Consider the following 18233-nt stretch of genomic DNA (forward strand, 5'->3'; position numbering starts at 1 on the left):
GCAAACTAGTCTCTCAGTTTTAAAGCTATCGAGTTGAAACTTTGCACACACCCTTCTTTCCTTTGCAGGTAGTACATAAGTCGGAACGGCCGGGATCGGTCGACTATATCCTATAGCTGCCATATAACTGATTGATCGGAAATGGCATAACTTCGTTGTTTTTCAAGTTAGAAGGTTGGGACTTTCTATGGATTCTTATTTGGTCCAACTTATACGATCTGCCAAATTTCATAAAGATCGGTCGACTATATCCTATAGCTGCCATATAACTGATTGATCGGAAATGGCATAACTTCGTTGTTTTTCAAGTTAGAAGGATGGGATTTTCAATGTATGCTTCTTTGGTCAAAATAATTCGATATGCCAAATTTCATAAGGATCGGCCGACTATATACGATCCGCTGTATATCTAATAATATAGATGCGTGGCGCCACCTATCGGACTGCGACTGAACTGCAAGGGTATATAAACTTCGGCTCCGCCCGAAGTTAGCTTTCCTTTCTTGTTTTTTTTCAATATTTCCTTCGACCCCCAAATTCACTGATACATTTGGTTGATCAACGCTGTAAATGTAATTATTACAAGGGTCAGATTTTAATTTCATTGCGGCGACGCGACAGCCGACACATATACGAAAATTTCACTAATTTGGCTATAAGCATACTCGTGAATCTCGAGTAGTGAGAGCATGAGCAGTGGAGAAACGCTCGTCTGTGGAGAGCGAGAGAGTAAGGAAATGGTTATATTCTCTCACTCTACGAAGAAGAAGCAGACAGATAGCCGTTTAACGTTACGTTACGGTTTTTTTCGGCTAGCCCTCCTCCGCCAAGCTCATACCGCGCCATAAGAAACTTCGTTTCAAAAATATATATATTAAAAATATATAAAATAAGAAAAAATATTATAAAAAAAAAAGAAGAAAAAATGAAAAGAAAAAATACAAGGAAAAACAGAAATAATAAAAAAAAATATATATAATAGAAAAGAAATATAAAGAAAAGGTAAACAAAAACGAAATTATTATTATGAAAAAATATACAAAAAAAAAATATATATACAGTATTATATATAATATATATTATACACAACTGCATAGAGAAATAGAATGATTCTGACGTCATTCTGACGTTTAGAAAATGCACAAAACACCGAAATGCATTTAGAATGACCAGGGGGGGATCGCGGGGTATCGGGCCGAAGTCCGATGACCGGCACAAAAACAATGCGGATCGGAGGCCCTAGCAGGGCAATCGGGGGAGGGACAATAAAGAAAGCCCGCCGATAGAAAGACGGCGGATTAGAGAAAGCTAACGGAGAAAGTAAATGAGCGGAGGATTAACGGCAGGAAGTAGATTTGCAAGGATTAACGGGCACCTCTGGCACTATATAAGGAGGGCCCCTGGAGCAAATCGAGACCGAGTCTTCTAGGAAGCTGGAAGAGTTGAGTGAAAGACCCCCCGTGGGTAAGTCTGACATTCAAGTGGGAAAGTTTCCTTAGAGGAATTAGAGGAAGTACCGGCTGAAGGACCCCGCGTGGGTAAGTCCGACAGTCTTAAGTGCGGGCTATTATGGCGAGTGAGCGAGGATCTGCGATAAATAGCTTAAGGACCCCCTGTGGGTAAGTCCGGCGGCGGTACGCGAGTCGAGCATGGAGCAAGGAGAAAGGATCAAGGATCCGCGGCAAAGCTGAGGCCAAAGGGCAAACGAGTCGGGTGGAGTTATTGCCGGACACAACAGGTATCCTGGTGTAGTAGCTGCAACGACGGATCAGCCTGGCGTACGCCTTGCCAGCTCCTGACCGTTCGATCCAGGTATGATCCTGTAACGCGAGGGATAGCCAGCTCGGGAACTCAAGCCCAACACTAAAACCACGCAGGGACACCCCGGGAAAGTCAAGAGAATCCTGATCCAGGCGCTGGAGCGTATGCACAGCGTATCACCTGGAGTCAAAGGACACGCGACGCCCAAACCTCTGGCCTACCATAGATCCTGCGGGGCGTAGGCACGCGACCGGGGGCGTGTCCTGTGCGGTAGGTAGGCCCTTCGTGCCCTGATCCGGCCGCTAAACAGCGAGGAGCATATCCTGCCCGGCGTATGCCTGGGAGGTGAGCCACTCGGCCTCGGTGCGAAGTTGCTTCATTTTATTTTATTTTTCGTTTCATTATGCAACTTTTCATTTTTATTTCATTCTCATTTCACTTTTATATTCTCTTCTCTTTTTTACTAATTTTTTCTTTTTCTCTTTTTTTTTAGACTTTTATATTCTCTTATTTATTTTTTCTTTTTTCTATTTTAATAAAAACCTTTATTAACACCCATATATCACATTCACTTTACTTATCTGCTCGGGCTTTCTTGTTCTTGTGACGTTGAAAATAGAATTTATTATGCGAGTGACTTAATTTTAAAATTTATTCGAGAAAGTTTCTTAATTAAAAAATGGAAAAGTTGTTTGTTATAACACACTAACTATAACACAGCGGCACTCTCATCTGCGGAAAACCATCATTCCGATTTACATTGGCGTGGCCGCTTTTCTCACCCAGCGGAGCGAGTATCAATATGCTTGGCGCTCGGAAAAAGAAGGTGGTTCTCCCCTAGGCGCAAGCTTACCGACAAGGGGAGATCGGAGCGAAATCTCACCCAGGGAAATTCTGGTCGAAAAAAAGTTTCCTTGCTTTTTGCTTTGCTTTTGGTTTTTGTTTTTGTTTTTCCCAACCATGCCCATTGATTTTTACTAAATTCGAAATGCGTTTGTCATATTTATTTATTATTCATTGTATTTATAATTTATTAATCTTATTTATCTTTAAATTAACTTAAAAAGCTATAAATAAAACTTAAAAGATAAAAAAATAAATAACCAAAAGCTGAAAATAAATTAAAAAGAAAAAAAAATTATTCACGATTTTTACAAATGAATATATTTAGACGTCCAGATTTCAAGTACAGCCAGAACTGAAAATATTTGTTTAATGAAATAATGTTTATTCATCATTATTACCATAATAAAAGAGGAATAATTGAATGATCACAGCAGTAAACTTACCATTTCACTATAATAATACGCACAATGCGATGCACTATGAACAACCCAATGTGACCGTTTCGATTTGGGTTGATTTATCATAAAAGCGCTGCACAAAACGCACTCTAATTACGCGGGATATTTGATATTTTTTTTGCTGCCATCAGTTAATGTAAAAACACAAATTTCTTATTTAAATAATATTTTTCGTTAAATATTGAGCTATGTTTAAATTTTGTACTTCAATAAAATTATTACAGAACATAAATTGGTAAGCTTAAAAAATATACGTTGAATTGTTCATGAAATAATTTTTTCTAAGTTAAAAGTCCCACGCACAAAGTCCCAAGCGAGATGAAAATTTTCTAAGTCCAGTTTTTTGAGAGCAAATTCTATGTTGAGAGAAAAAATTTCCTCTCTCAACTCGGAGTGGGTGAGAACCAGCTACGAAAGATGCCTGCCGGAATGCACCGAAACGCTGCTAGCAAAAAAAGGTCCGACTGGGTTATTTATTCATAACTTAATTTTAAATATTTAAAATTTATTATATACTTTATAGCAATGTTTTTAATTTGGATAAAAACAGTTTTAAATGATTTTAACGACCTTAAATATTTTTACACAATATTTATAAATTTTAATTATTCTCACCTCATTTGGTTTATTAAGCAAACATAATCCATGACCAGTTCGTAAGGAATCGATATAGTCTTTTTTACTGCATTCGGAAAATTTGTAAGGCTGCACACTCTCTTGGCCGACAATTGACTGAGCCATAATACAACCATGCCAATCACGGCAAAAGCATTCTTCGCCTGCAAAAAGTTAACATTGTATTTAAAATTTCGATAAAATGTTTTTTGGCTACAATTAAGTATATTAATTGAAGCTCGTTTTTGAAAAAATTACATTCTCTTAAACAAGAAAGATTAAGTATATTAATTGAAGCTCGTTTTTGAAAAAATTACATTCTCTTAAACAAGAAAGGAAAGGTAATTTCGGGCTGAGCCGAAGTTGAAATCCCCTTGCAGTTAGGAAACAGCTTATATTATTATATATATATCGGATCAAATATAGTTGGCCGATCCCTAAGAAAATTTCACTATCAAATAAATTTTCTAATCAAAATTTTTGAAACAGCCCCAAGCATCTTTGAAAATAGCGAGGTTGTGCCATTTTCGATCGTTCAGTTACATGGCAGCTATAAGATATAGTCGGCCGACCCTTATTTTTATGACCCTTATATTTTAGCCAAGAATAAAATGTGTGTCCCAACCCTCAAAATTAAAAAAACACCAAAGTTAAGGCATATTTCTGATTGAGTTAGAGTTCATTATAAGAGTTAATTTTATTTGATAGCGTTGGGCAGAATTTTCTTACTTTAGCTGTTGTGTAAAAATAAATATGGTGTCTTTAAGCCTTCCTATAGCGTTAATGTAACGATCTAAAGCGTCTCGATGTAAGCATATCTTTTATCGAGGTAGTTGGTTTTTAAGACAAATAGATGCATGTAAAGTTTGGATTTTTTTGTATATAAGGTCCTTCAGTACTTTGGGGGATTAAACTAAATGCTTGATCTTTTATGTTTTGAAATTAAACTTTTTATGGCTTTTGCGTGGCTGAAATGCTAATTCACAAGAAAGTAAAGCTAACTTCGGATTATATACTACCTGCAAACAAAAGAAGGATGTGTGCAAGGTTTCAACTCGATAGCTCTAAAACTGAGAGACTAGTTTGCGTAGAAACCAACAGACAGCCGGACAGACGGACATGCTCATATCGACTCAGGAGGTGATCCTGATCAAGAATATATATACTTTATAGGGTCGGAGATGTCTCCTTCACTGCGTTGCACACCTTTGACCAAAATTATAATACCCTCTGCAAGGGTGTAAAAATATTTTGATGATAATAGTAGAGAAAACACAGATTCATTATTTGTTGAAAATTGTGAGAAAAGCTTTGGAATTAAAAATCCTGAGAACGCCGACGTAGGAATATCCGTCAATAAAAATACAAATATATTGGGAATTAAAAATCCTGAGAACGCCGACGAAGTAAATACCGTCAAAAATCAAATAAATAAAAATCGTTTGAAATGTAAAAATTTCAAGCCAGCCGTCGTTGAGCTATCCGATATAGGTACCGACCAATTAGGCGGACTAAGGGAAAAAATAGTTCACTATATTGATATTGAGCATTCAAAGATAAATATGCAAATTCTTTTTAGAACAGATATAAAGGGCGAAATAAATCTTATTCACGTAAGGCCAATATACGGAAAACAATATCCATATGCTCTATCCGTCACCGACTTCGTGAATAGCGAAATCCGAAGATTGTTATCAGAAAAAATGATAAGGCCTAGCAGAAGCCCTTACAATTCACCACTTCTGGCAGTCCCAAAGAAAGGAGAGAATCAAGACGGAAGCCGTAAATAAAGACTCGTCATTGATTATAAAAAATTAAATGAAAGTACCATACCTGACAGGTACCTAATGCAAGACCCATCAGTAATTCTATTAAATTTTGTAAAAAGCAACGTATTTTTCAACAATAGATTAAGCGTCAGGATTTCATCAGATATTAATGAAAGAATCATCAATAAATAATGAAAAATACGAATTTTTAAGAATGACATTTGGACTAACAAATGCACCAAGAATCTTTCAGAGAGCTAGGATATCGTTATCCTAAGAGAACAAATAGGGAAAACATTTCACTATACATTATAATATTCTCAAATTCAATTGAACAACATTATGAATATTTAAACAAAATTATAAATATATTATTAATGGGAAACATGAACATCTCATTAGAAAAATCAAATTTTTTAAAACGCGAAACCAGTTTTGTAGGATACATCGTATCCTATAACGTCATCAAGACAGACTCAAAAAAATTGAAACAATTATTAAATATCCGCTTCCAAAAAATATTCGGGAACTAGGTCTAACGGGCTATTATAGAAAATTTGTTTTAAACTACTCCTTCATAGCCAAACCTCTAACAAAATATCTTGGAAGTCACAATGGCAAAATTTAAAAAAAAATGTAAAAAAAAATGTTAATTCAGCTGGATGAACAAGCTATTAAAGCTTTTAACGAACTGAAAGAAAATCTCATTGCTCAAGTAGAACTAGTTCAACCGGACTATGTTATAATAAAAAAATTACCCTGACCACCGACGATTCAGACGTCGCAATTGGTGCAGATTTATCTCAAGAAGGAAAAGCAATTACTTTTTTTCAAAAACCTTGTCTAAAACAGAACAAGTTTATGCAACTAATAATAAGAAACTTTTTGGTCTCTTAAAAATCTAAGAAATTAATATGGAGTTATTGGAATTGAAATTCAAACCGATCATCAGCCCTTATCTTACGAAATCTCGGATAAAAATCCTAATATTGAAATAAAACGCTGGTACTCCTTCATTGAAAGTTTCACTCCAAATGTCATTTATAAGCCAGGAACAAAAAATGTAGTTGCAGACGCGTTATCAAGGATTCATATCAATAACTTAACTGACAGTAATATCAAGTTTAAGAGAATATATTCCTCCAAATTTAACAGTAGTAAAAGAAAATTTTTTTAATAAATTTTTGTGCACAAGAATATTTGTCCAAGATGTGGAAAATTCTGAAGACAAAGCACTTATAATCAAAGAAATTGTAGAGAAATTGTAGAGCACACAAGGGACTTGATGAAAATTATAAACAAATCAGTAAATTGTATTATTGGCCAAACTTATTTAAAAAAAATTAAAAGAATATATCAAAAATTTTAAAATTTGCGATGAAAACAAATATAACAGACACGCAATTGAAATTCCAATTGGAGAGGCCCCAATCCCAAGTAAAGAAGGAGAAAATATACAAATTGATTTATATTACGCGCAAGGTCTTACTTTCATAACTTGTATTGACGCTTACTTTTGAGTAAATTTAGTAAATTTTGATTTATAGTAGTAAAAGAAATTCAAAATAAATTAAATATCGAAAACAAAGTAATGGAACTTCTACAACATTTTCCACAAGCCAAAGTAATAATGACCTATAATGAACCGAGCTTTAGCTCGGCCCAATTTAGATCTTTTGCACAACGTGCAAAAAAACTTTTGTGATTTAACTTTGTATTACGCAGACCCGAGGCGCAGCACCTCAAACGGACAAGTTGAAAGGGCACATTCTACATTAACAGAATTAGCTCGATGCATTAAAGAAGAATTTAATTTAACTGACTATTCCGAAATAGTAATAAGAGCCGCTCAAGAATATAATCAGAGCATTCATTCTACAATGAACCAAAAACCCTTTGACGTACTATATAATAAAATAAAGCACGATAACATTCCTCAAATTTAAAAAAAATACTCAAGAGAAAATGTTGGAAACACATTACGAAAACAGAAAATAAAAAGAATAATATGCAGGAGAGGTAGTTTTTGAAAAGAAAAACGAGGAGAGAAATAAATTGAAAACTAGATATAAAAAACAAATAGTTAAAGAAAATTTACCTAACAAAGTAATAATCAACAATAGAAATAGAATCGCCAATAGAAATAGAAATATAAATTAAATATGACATAGAAGTGATCGATTTAATTTTATCACAATTAATATCAACTACATCAAAAAGGGGGATAAATGAGTTAGGCACCGTGTGAAAATGGTTAGCGGGAACTCCGGATCATGATGATTTTATTAAAGAATAAAATTAATGAATTAATTGAAAACAATAGCAAACAGTTTATTATCAATTCCAGATTATTTAAAGAAATAGAATCTCTTTTCGATGATTTCAAAAATATATTTATTTATCAAAATTTACCACTTCCAAAACATCGCTATAATTTTTGTCCAAACATTTTCCAGAGGTTATTTGGTTGGGGAGAAATTAGGGTGAAAGTAAATAAATTTGAAATCGCTAAAGTTGGGCTGGTGGACACATATTAGTGCCCAGATAGAATATTTGCATATATTTTTTTTTATATATTTGCATTCTACTCCTAAATACGCGTCTTTTGGTACCTCAACCAACCCAATCCGACGTTTCTTTCAGAAGTTATTCAAAAAATTTTTATACCCTTGCAGAGGGTATTATAATATTGGTCAAAAGTGTGCAACGCAGTGAAGGAGACCTCTCCGACCCTATAAAGTATATATATTCTTGATCAGGATCACCTCCTGAGTCGATATGAGCATGTCCGTCTGTCCGTCGGTCCGTCTGTCTGTTTCTACGCAAACTAGTCTCTCAGTTTTAAAGCTATCGAGTTGAAACTTTGCACATACCCTTTTTTCCTTTGCAGGCAGTATATAAGTCGGAACGGCCGGGATCGGTCGACTATATCCTATAGCTGTCATAGAACGATCGAAATTGGCATAACTTTGGTGTTTTTTAAGTTAGAAAGATGGGATTTGGTACAGATTCTATTCTGGGAAAAATAATTCGATATGCCAAATTTCATTAGGATCGGCCAACTATATACGATCCGCTATATATCTAATAATATAAGATGCGTGGCGCCACCTAGCGGACTGCGACTCATCTGCAAGGGTATATAAATTTCGGCTCCGCCCGAAGTTAGCTTTCCTTTCTTGTTTTTTAATGAAATTTGTCTCGTTTTATTCAGTATTAATGAGACAGTATTGATATGTTGCATAAATGGCAGAATTTTTGTCAGAAGAAAGGAATATACTCTTATTTTGATACGCATTGTTACTCCGGAGCGCTCGCTAGGTTGAATTGACTTTTTTTGGGAAAAGAGTTATAGCTTAACCAATATTCATAAATTTGTTATGAAATTGGTCTCGTTATACCCTTGCAGAGGATATTATAATTTTGGTCAAAAGTGTGCAACGCAGTGAAGGAGACATCTTCGACCCTATAGAGTATATATATTCTTGATCAGGATCACCTCCTGAGTCGATATAAGCATGTCCGTCTGTCCGTCTGTCTGTCTGTCCGTTTGTCTGTCGGTTTCTACGCAAACTAGTCTCTCAGTTTTAGAGCTATCGAGTTGAAACTTTGCACACATCCTTCTTTTCCTTGCACGTAGTACATAAGTCGGAACGGCCGGGATCGGTCGACTATATCATATAGCTGCCATAATTTTTATAAGTTGTACCGAAAAACTGGCGTCAAAACCCGAAAAACACGAAAAAAAGCGAAAATTTCAGTTGCAGTTGTAAAAATGTTGTCCTTTTTGTTTAAAAAAAATCTAAGATATATTTTTTTTTCAAAAGTTACAACATTAAACTATTTAAAAACACCGACAATTTTGAAATCGGTTTAGAAAAACGCGTTCAAGAATTTTAAAGCGAAAAAAGTCCCGAAAACGGTTTTTTAACCATTAATCAAGATTTTGAGGGTGTTACAAATATTTCAAACATGGTTTTGTGATATACTCGACCTAATAAACAATTTTTACTATGTCACTTCAAAAGTTCATTCACTTTTGTTTTTTTTTTGTAACACTGTGTTATGACTTATGATGCTCATGCTCATTTACTCAGCCGTTTTGAACCAAAATTTCAGGAACGACGCCCTGCATGCGTTTATATCCGGCCTAAATCATTAAAGGTGGCTGTATTTCCCACACAACCACTCCTTGCCCCAAGGAGTCGAATCAAGCAACGACAGAAATTTTTTTGCGTCTAGTTTTGCGCGACACAGCGAGGAAAAGCTGAACAGCCCAAACTGCAGGTTGGTAGAATTGGCCCATAGACCAAGAACAGAGTCGGAATTTGGGGGCAATAAAAAAGACCCCTCACTTTGCCAGACCTCAAAAGGGAGGCAATAATCAACCCGGTTCTTTAAAACAAAGGCCATATAGTAGTACAGGGCACGCTAATTGCCAACCAGGGCGGAGACCATAGAGGTTAAAATCTCATCCCGTTTTAGGCAGCCTACAGTATGGACGACAGGAAAATCGGCACGGACTGTGCAAAAAAACAACTTCATGGCCGAGGAGAACTCCGGTGAAGAAGAGTACGATTCCGTTGCTCAGAAATAGAGAATGACCTCAAAGCAGAGGATTGTATTAATTTTTTAGGGTAAATTCCCTTCTCCAGTGGACTGTAGAGCTTACAAAAACATCTTGTCAGTTTCGCTATCTAATTGGTACTAAAGAAAGTTACAGATCTTCCATTTGTGGAACTTAAAGATATGTGTGTGTGTGTATACATATTTTGGATTGTAAAGCTAATAGGTAGAGAAAATATAAGGATGGCAATATGGGCTAACTTATAAACTATGTATCGATAGTTCCTAAACATCCCGGGCCACCCTGAAACACGGTTTCTGAACTGGGTAGTTTCGCAATTTTTGGTATTGGCCGGGTCACTTCTCCTGATGCCGTCTTGATCCTGACGGCTCGAACCTTGTTGTCCTTTCCTTGGAAAGAGTCGATCACCTTCGCTAGATGCCATTATGCTGGTGGTGTGTTGGACTCCTTGACGATCCACTTAAGACGCTGCTGTAGACTTGTCAGATACTCCTGGTGCCATTGTTTCTAGAAGCCTTGGTACATAGATTGGATACTCTGCCAGTATCCCAGTCGGCCCACAGAAATGTGGCCAAGATCCGTCTCCGGCATTGTTGTGAATGGTCTCCCAATAAGAAAATGGGCTGGTGATAGATCTGTCATCTGTATCTGAGGTGTAACATAGAGGAGCAAGGAGCGCATGTGTTCATATGTCAGTGTCGTGTTTCCGATTACTCGTCGAAGATGCAGTTTACAAATCGAACTGCAGATTCCCATTTTCCTCCCCAATGCGGAGCACGTGGTGGGATGAATGTCCATTGAATCCCTTCGTCTGCAAGGGTGTTCACGATTTTATCTTTGTGTTGAGATGAACTTATGAGTTGCTGCATTTCATCAAGGGATCGCTTTGCCCCGATGAAATTTGTACCATTGTCGGTGTACATGCGGTTGCATTTATCTCGTATCGAGAAAAATCGTCGCAACGCCGCCAGAAATGTTTCTGTGGATAGATCCGTGGCGAGTTCTAGGTGGATCGCCCAAGTGATCATACAAACGAATAGGCATATGTAGCCCTTGCTGATGCGTAGTCGAATGGGTTCTGCGTAGTCGCATCCGGTGTTTACGAAAGGAAGTGCTTGCGTGATACGTATGCTCGGCAGATCTGCCATACGTTGATGCATTGTGTTGTACTTTTGCCGAAAGAAATTCAGGCAGTTGTGCGTGATTTTGCGTATTAAATTTCGTGAGCCGAAAATCCAATACCTTTGTCGAACCATAACGAAGTGAGATGCGAATCCTTGCCGCTCATGTTAAAGAATTCGATGTTTGTTTCGAAGATGGGTGCTTCATGCGATGAATGCGCAATCCACTGGGTTCGATTTTGAATTTACATGCCGCCATGCATGCTTCGGAATGGTTTCAAGGATCTCAGATGTGCGGTTCCCAACAAACGTCTTGAGTTGGGCTGGTGAATACGATAGCCATGTCAGAACTATCGCGGAATCACTTTATGCGTAGATCGTTACGTTGTTATGGATTGCAGAAGATGACTCAATAGAAGTGCGCCACGTTGTTCCAGGCGCGGAAAAGATTGCTGCTTTAAAGGTGCCACTCTTGATTTGCTGCAAGTATGGGGACCGAAATGGTTCCATCGTATTTGGAGCTTGTGAAGGTTGTTCAGATCAACTCGCCATTTGAGCCAGTTGTGTGCTAATTTGCTCGGTAGTTCGTCGTCTCAATTAAAATTCAACAGCCAGAGTTTTCGAAACAGTATTTTGAATTGAACAACGATTGGTGCCAATAGACTGAGAGGGTCGAATATACGTGAGACATCCGACAACATTTGCCTCTTGGTGCAGCTAGGGTCTTTCGATAGACTTACATTGTACGATAATATGTCCTCTCCAGGGTGCCAATGCAGCCCTAGTACTTTGACTGATAATTGTGAGGAATCCGTGGTAACCTTGGTATTCGATACCCATTTCCCGAGCTCTAGATGAGCACAGGACATAAGTTGAACGAGTTCGTCCCTGTTGTGTAGCAGCTCATCCTCAGCATTTGCTCAAGTGAGAACGTCGTCGACATAGAAATCTTCCAACACGATTTTTGCTGCATTCGGAAACTCGTGCTTATGGTCAGCAGTTAGTTGCTCTAGCAATCGGACTGCTAGAAATGGTGCGCATGATGTTCCATACGTCTCCGTGAATAGTTGGAAGTGCTTGATATAATCTGACGGATCCCCTCTCCATACGATTCTCTGATAGTCTCTATGTTTTTCGCTCACCCAGATTTGACGGAACATCTTGACCCTGTGCGCTGAAAAAAAAGTACTTGTACATACGGAATTGCAAGCACACAGCAAAGAGGTCTCGCTGGATACTCGGTCCGATCAAGACCGTGTCGTTTAACGCCTGCCTTTGGCGCCTTGATATGAGCCGTCAAAAACCACTCTAAGTTTCCGACCCAATACGGGATGATGTGGCGAATAGAAATTCCTACCCTTGGGAATTTTGATCGGTGAGATTTCTCGCATATGGTCTCCTTGTATTCCCTCATGAACTTCACGTAGTCGTTTCGTAATTGTTGATTTTGTGCCAAACGTCGTTTAACTGATTTAAACTTCTGCAGCGCTCCTTGAAAAGTATCTGCAAATTGTATTTCGGATGCTTTAAACGGAAGTTCCACAATGTACTTTCCTTGTTCGTCTCGAGTGTGTGTTGCAAGAAAGTCTTTCTCCAACTCCTCGTCTTCAGGTGAACTTCTGCTTTGCGTTGTATGCTCTCCAGTTCCCAGAACCTTCTGAGATAAGCATCGATGTCTATTGTCGTTGTAAGTGCCGTAGCGCTGCATGCGCGTGATGAAAGCAGTGATGTAATTACCCATCCGAAAATTGATGATATAGCAATGAGCTTTCCTTTGTTGTCGTAGATCTTTCTCCCAGTTATAACGCTCCAAACGTGTTCGCTGCCCAAAAGAATGTCAATTGGAGCATTTGTGCTAAATTGTGAATCTGCCAGTTGCTGATCGTTGAAAACTCGAAGTGCAGACTCGTCGATGGCCTGCCTTTCCAATGATGATGTAATCCTTCCAAGCACATGAGCCTGGACTACCAGCTGATCTTGCGAAATACGAGATTGGATGCGTATAGTGCTGCATCCCCTTGTAGTGTCTGCTTTGATTGATGAAATTCCCGTAACCTGTATGCGTGATGGCGTACGAGCCAAACCAAGTGTTTGTATACAGCGTTCAGATATGTACGACAGTTCTGAACCCGTGTCCAATAGGAGTCGGCATGCTACCAAATCTCCATTTGCGTTGCGAACGTTTACCATGGCCGTGGGTAAGGTGCTCCTGTTCCATCCAGTTGATTGTTGTATATTTGCGGTGCCTTGTGCACATACAATTGCTGTAGAACCTTCTGCTTGTGCGATGTGACTCGTAGTCACCGTTGAGTGTGCGTTAGGATCCTCCTGATCCTCACCAGTTTGAGCGATTGTTCCAATAGCCTGTTGCGTGCGTTGCAGGTTCAACAGTGAGTGATGCTGACCTTTACATTGTCTGCACTTGAAGGTGGATTTGCATTTTCTGACCCCATGACCAGGATTCAGACAATTGTAACATAGAGCGTTTTCCTTGGCAAACGAAACCCTCTGTCCTGCTGACATATCCAAGAATTGTTGGCATCCATAATGACATTTGCTTCAAGTACAACCAGCGAATGTGTGACCTTCCTTGTCTTGTCACCGATTGAGGGTGTAGACTTGCCTCCGATTCTTTCACGCTTGCTGAGCTCTAGTTCCTCGCAACGTGCATCCAAAAATTTGAAGAATTCCTCCAGTGTGGGTGAGTCTGTCTCCACACTGCGCTCGATCCACCTGCGTCGATTATCTGCATCCAGCTTCTCCAGCGTCAAGTAGATGATCCAACAATCTCGTCCTGTTTCCTCTATGGCATCCAGACCACGCACTATTTCATTGGCGCCGTCTGACACCTTCCGTAATGTTGCTGTATCCGACCTTGTTGTTGTTTGCAGCTTCATAAACTGCTCCAATAGTGAATTCACGATATGCCGTGGACGATTATATCTTTCATTAAGTCGCTCCCACGCAGTGTTGTAAGCTGAATCCGTGATAGCCAAATGTCGTACCAGATTCGCAGCCTCGTCGATCAGAAGAGATTTCAAATGATGAAACTTGTGCGTATTTGTTAAATTCGCCTTGTTGTGAATTGTGCTCTCATATATGTCCTTGAATGCTGGCCACTCTGAATAATTGCCAGCGAACCGTTTTATTTGAATTTTAGGCAATTCGCTTTGAGCTGATGCCCCTACCATTTGAGCACTACCTGAATTCGCCGCGTAGGTGTCTCCTCCTTCAGGTCTCGACATGTTTGCAGTGGCTCGATTTGCCGCCAACTGCTCGAAGAGTTGTTGTTGTTGTTGTAGCAAACTTATTATTGCGTCATTGTTTTGCAGCACGCCGCTGCCGTTTTCACTATTCACAACTGATGGACTAGGTCTTGTACCAACCATCGCCGAAAGTAATGCATGCGCCCTTAGATATTTTTCCTCGTAGAATATGTTGTCATTCTCAGGATCCACATAGCCATCTACTTCGCCTTGCATAGAAATTTAATCACCAAATCTATTGAAGTCTTTCCATATTGTGTTGAGATGCTCCAACCGCGAAAACACCTCTGCCCATGTGGCGTTCGATTGCTGCGCGTCCTCAGCCCAAGCCAAGCTCCGTGTGATATTGGCCTTGAGTCTGGCGCGTCCTTTTGTCAATCCTTTTAATTGCTCCATGCCGAGAAACAATTACAAATGAGAAACAATGCACAGAAAACTACAAAACAAATCCGGTTGCGAAGGACTATGTATCGATAGTTCCAAAACAGGTACCTATAAATAGAATATTACTTTACTCCCGCAAAACTCGATTTTACCAGAAATATTTTCCACACTAGTAAAGGGTCCGAAAAGGTCCAGTTCACTAAAGCAGAGAATGTCAACTTTATTCCCCCCGCAGTGAAAACAGCCTTTAACAAAATGATAGGTAAAAATTGCAAAGTGATTCAGATGAGTCAACTTCTTTTAATATAAATACCATTGCTATAATAAAAAACAGATGAGAAGCCAGTTTACTCAAAATCGTACCCGCACCCCATGGGTGTTACTGAGTTCGTCAACGCAGAGGTTAAACAACTTCTAGCGGACGGCGTAATAAGGCGAGAAATCCTTACAAGGTTATTGAAGGTACTCCTGACTTTAATGATTGGGAACTAGTAAAATTCAATCAGGACCAGTTAATGAGGGCGGACGATGGACAGACAGAATTAAATAAAATATTTTAAGAACGCTTCAATGAACTCTATGACGCAATGAAGCAAATCCAAAAATAGGAAACAAATAGAGAAACAAGGTGCCGTGGGGATGCTTTTTTTGGGTTTTTGATTGAAGGCGTAGACTAAGGGTTTGTGGTCTATGTTGTGGTTTGTGGTCAGTATGTGACGGAAATGTTTTATTCAGAGGTAGATTGCTAGAAGTTCCCGGTCGTATGAGCTATATTTTCGTTGCGTTTCTGAGAGCATAATGCTAAAGAATCACATTGGTTGGTATTCCGAGTTGATGACTTGAGTTCGCTTCAGTTAAAAGCAGTAAATATTCCTCATACACAACACTCAACAATTTGCGATGTATCTAATTTTAGCGTACGGCCTTTCATACCACAGCCACTTAGAAGCAAAATCATCAAGAAGCTACACACCATTGCACACGGTATAGTTAAGGCAACTATAAAACTTTTAAAACAACGATTCGTTTAGCCCTAAAACATTGCACTCCTTGCCAAAAATCAAAAATCATCCGTCACGTTCGTTCACCTCTTCAACAATTCACACTACCCAACCAAAGATTCGAGCACATCAATCTGGATCTTATTGGACCACTACCACAAACTAGCCCGCGTAGATAGTGCCTCACCATCATAGATCGGTACACAAGGTGGCCAGAAGCTATCGTTATTGAAGACATACAAGCCTTAGCATCCGCCCTTATTCGCTCCTGGATCTCCAGATTTGTCATACCGGCTCGAATCACAACAGATCAAGGCAGACAATTCGAATCGAGGCTATTTAATGAATTGTCAAGGCTACTAGGTAACGATCACCTATGTACAACCGCATACCATCCACAAGCAAACGGAATCATCGAACGCTGGCAACGAATATTTAAAGCTGCCATCATGTGAAAAGACCAGACAAATTGGCCACAGAAACTTCCAATAATTCTTTTAGGACTTCGCATAGCTTACAAACCGTACATTCAAGCTACACCCGCACAGCTCGTATACGGAACTACGCTCAGGTTGCCTGGAGAGTTTTTCCACCAATTAAACAAAATACAATCCCAAACGGAATATCGTCTCGAACAGCTCATCATGACACATCCCAACTATTTATTTTTAAGGAATTGGAAACGCCCTCACATTTATTCTTTGGAAATGACGCCGTATGAACTTCAGTTCAACCTCCATACTAGGATCCATTTGAAGTCATCGAGAGGAACGACAAACAATTCACCCTATCCGTCACTGGACGTGCAGTCAAAGTATCAGTAGATCGCCTCAAGTCCGTATTCGTAACAATGAAACACCCGATTGACAAACGCTCAACCCTGGAACCACCAGATAAAGGACCAAATCTACAGGCTCTTGGAGGATCGCCGGAAACAACCTCACCTCCATGACCTCCATGACTCCCGGCACGCTTTACACCATTGTGTCTAGTCAAACGACACAATTTATAATTGCAACGAGTAAATACTTCGGCCATTGTATCTAAAAACCATTCGGGCATACTGAAAGACTACACGACACAAGAAGTTTCACTCTTTAGAAAACTATCTCCATATTCACAACATATAAATGTAATGAATCCACCCTGTTAATAGTAAATAGTTTAGTAAATAGTAATAGTTAATAACCAACGTGATTATACTAATGTGGAGCATATAAGACTCTATACGCCAAACCTAATTTCTGCGAAAAGAAGGATGTATAAAAAGTTTTAAATTCATAGCTTAAAAACTGCTAAACTATTTAGCGTAGAAACAGACAGATGGACATGCTTACATCGACTAAAGATGTGATCCTGATCCTGACTTACCTGTAATGTTTATTATAATTACTTCATTTTAGATCATTAAGGGCATTAGGGTACCTAAATTAAAATGCCGTTAATTTGTATACCCTTGCAGAGGGTATTATAATTTTAGGTTGTCAGTCCGTCTGCCTGTTTCTACGCAAAGTAGTCTCTCAGTTTTACAGATATCTACATCAAACTTTGCACATATCCATTTTCTTCAAACTTTAATATTATATAATACTAGCTGACCCGGCAGACTTCGCACTGCCAGCTGTTGTTTTTTTCTTCTTTTCTTAACAAAACTTCTTTTGTGACTTTTTCTTGAAACTTCTTTTGTGATAAAATTTAAAATTTTTCAAACTTAAAAATATTATCTGATACAGTAAGAACTGACCAAATAAATTAAAATACAGTACTAATTACAATTTGTCTCTGAAATTTTTTCGCGATCGCGATTCACTTTTGTTTAATTTCGAAACGCGACATTAGATCCCCCAAAGCGCACGCGACGAATAATTTGATTGGATTTGAACTTTGTGGAGCGGGAAAAATTTAAAATTGACCCTTTTTCGTTAGAAACACACCTAAATTGCTTTAAATTATAATCACATTGACTGATTATAATTTAATATGAACTGTATTGAAAAGCAATAGATAAATAATAATCATTTTTAATCCCAGAAACTAAAGAGCGTAAAGGAGCTGGTGGTGGGACCATTTGTGGCAATTTTATTTTGCCTTTAGCACAACATAATCCAGTAAATTCACCAGTGTACTTTAACGCCTTACAATATTTACAAAGTGTTTTCATTTCCGCAATTGTTACTGTTTTGTCGGCACAATAATCAATTGCCGGATCATAGTGGAATGCAGCTCGTTCAAGAATCACAGAAGCACTGCGTCTGCGGATTCGCTCATTTTCATTATGTCTAGCTTGCTGTTGTTGTGTTTGATGTACACGAACTCGTTGCATTCTAAACTTATCTCCTACATTGTCACTCACTAAAGAACGCAATTCTGACATAGCAATACGACTATTTTCTTCTGTCTGTCTCTGGTCATCAGTGCGGCTAG

The 18233-nt window shown here is 38.6% G+C and overlaps 1 protein-coding gene across 4 annotated transcripts in view; it reads right to left on the minus strand.

Annotated features, from left to right (window-relative positions):
• Nucleotides 1-18233, minus strand: part of LOC6495749 (disintegrin and metalloproteinase domain-containing protein 12) — a 573836-nt gene that overhangs the window by 143288 nt on the left and 412315 nt on the right. For all 4 annotated transcript variants that reach the window (XM_044717324.1, XM_044717323.1, XM_044717322.1 and 1 more), the window contains one exon: nt 3681-3844. In XM_044717324.1, coding sequence (XP_044573259.1) covers nt 3681-3844 — 164 coding nt within the window. The remainder of the gene's footprint in view (nt 1-3680; nt 3845-18233) is intronic.

The sequence above is a fragment of the Drosophila ananassae genome, chromosome XR (assembly GCF_017639315.1).
Source record: "Drosophila ananassae strain 14024-0371.13 chromosome XR, ASM1763931v2, whole genome shotgun sequence".
In the NCBI taxonomy this organism is placed as follows: domain Eukaryota; kingdom Metazoa; phylum Arthropoda; class Insecta; order Diptera; family Drosophilidae; genus Drosophila; species Drosophila ananassae.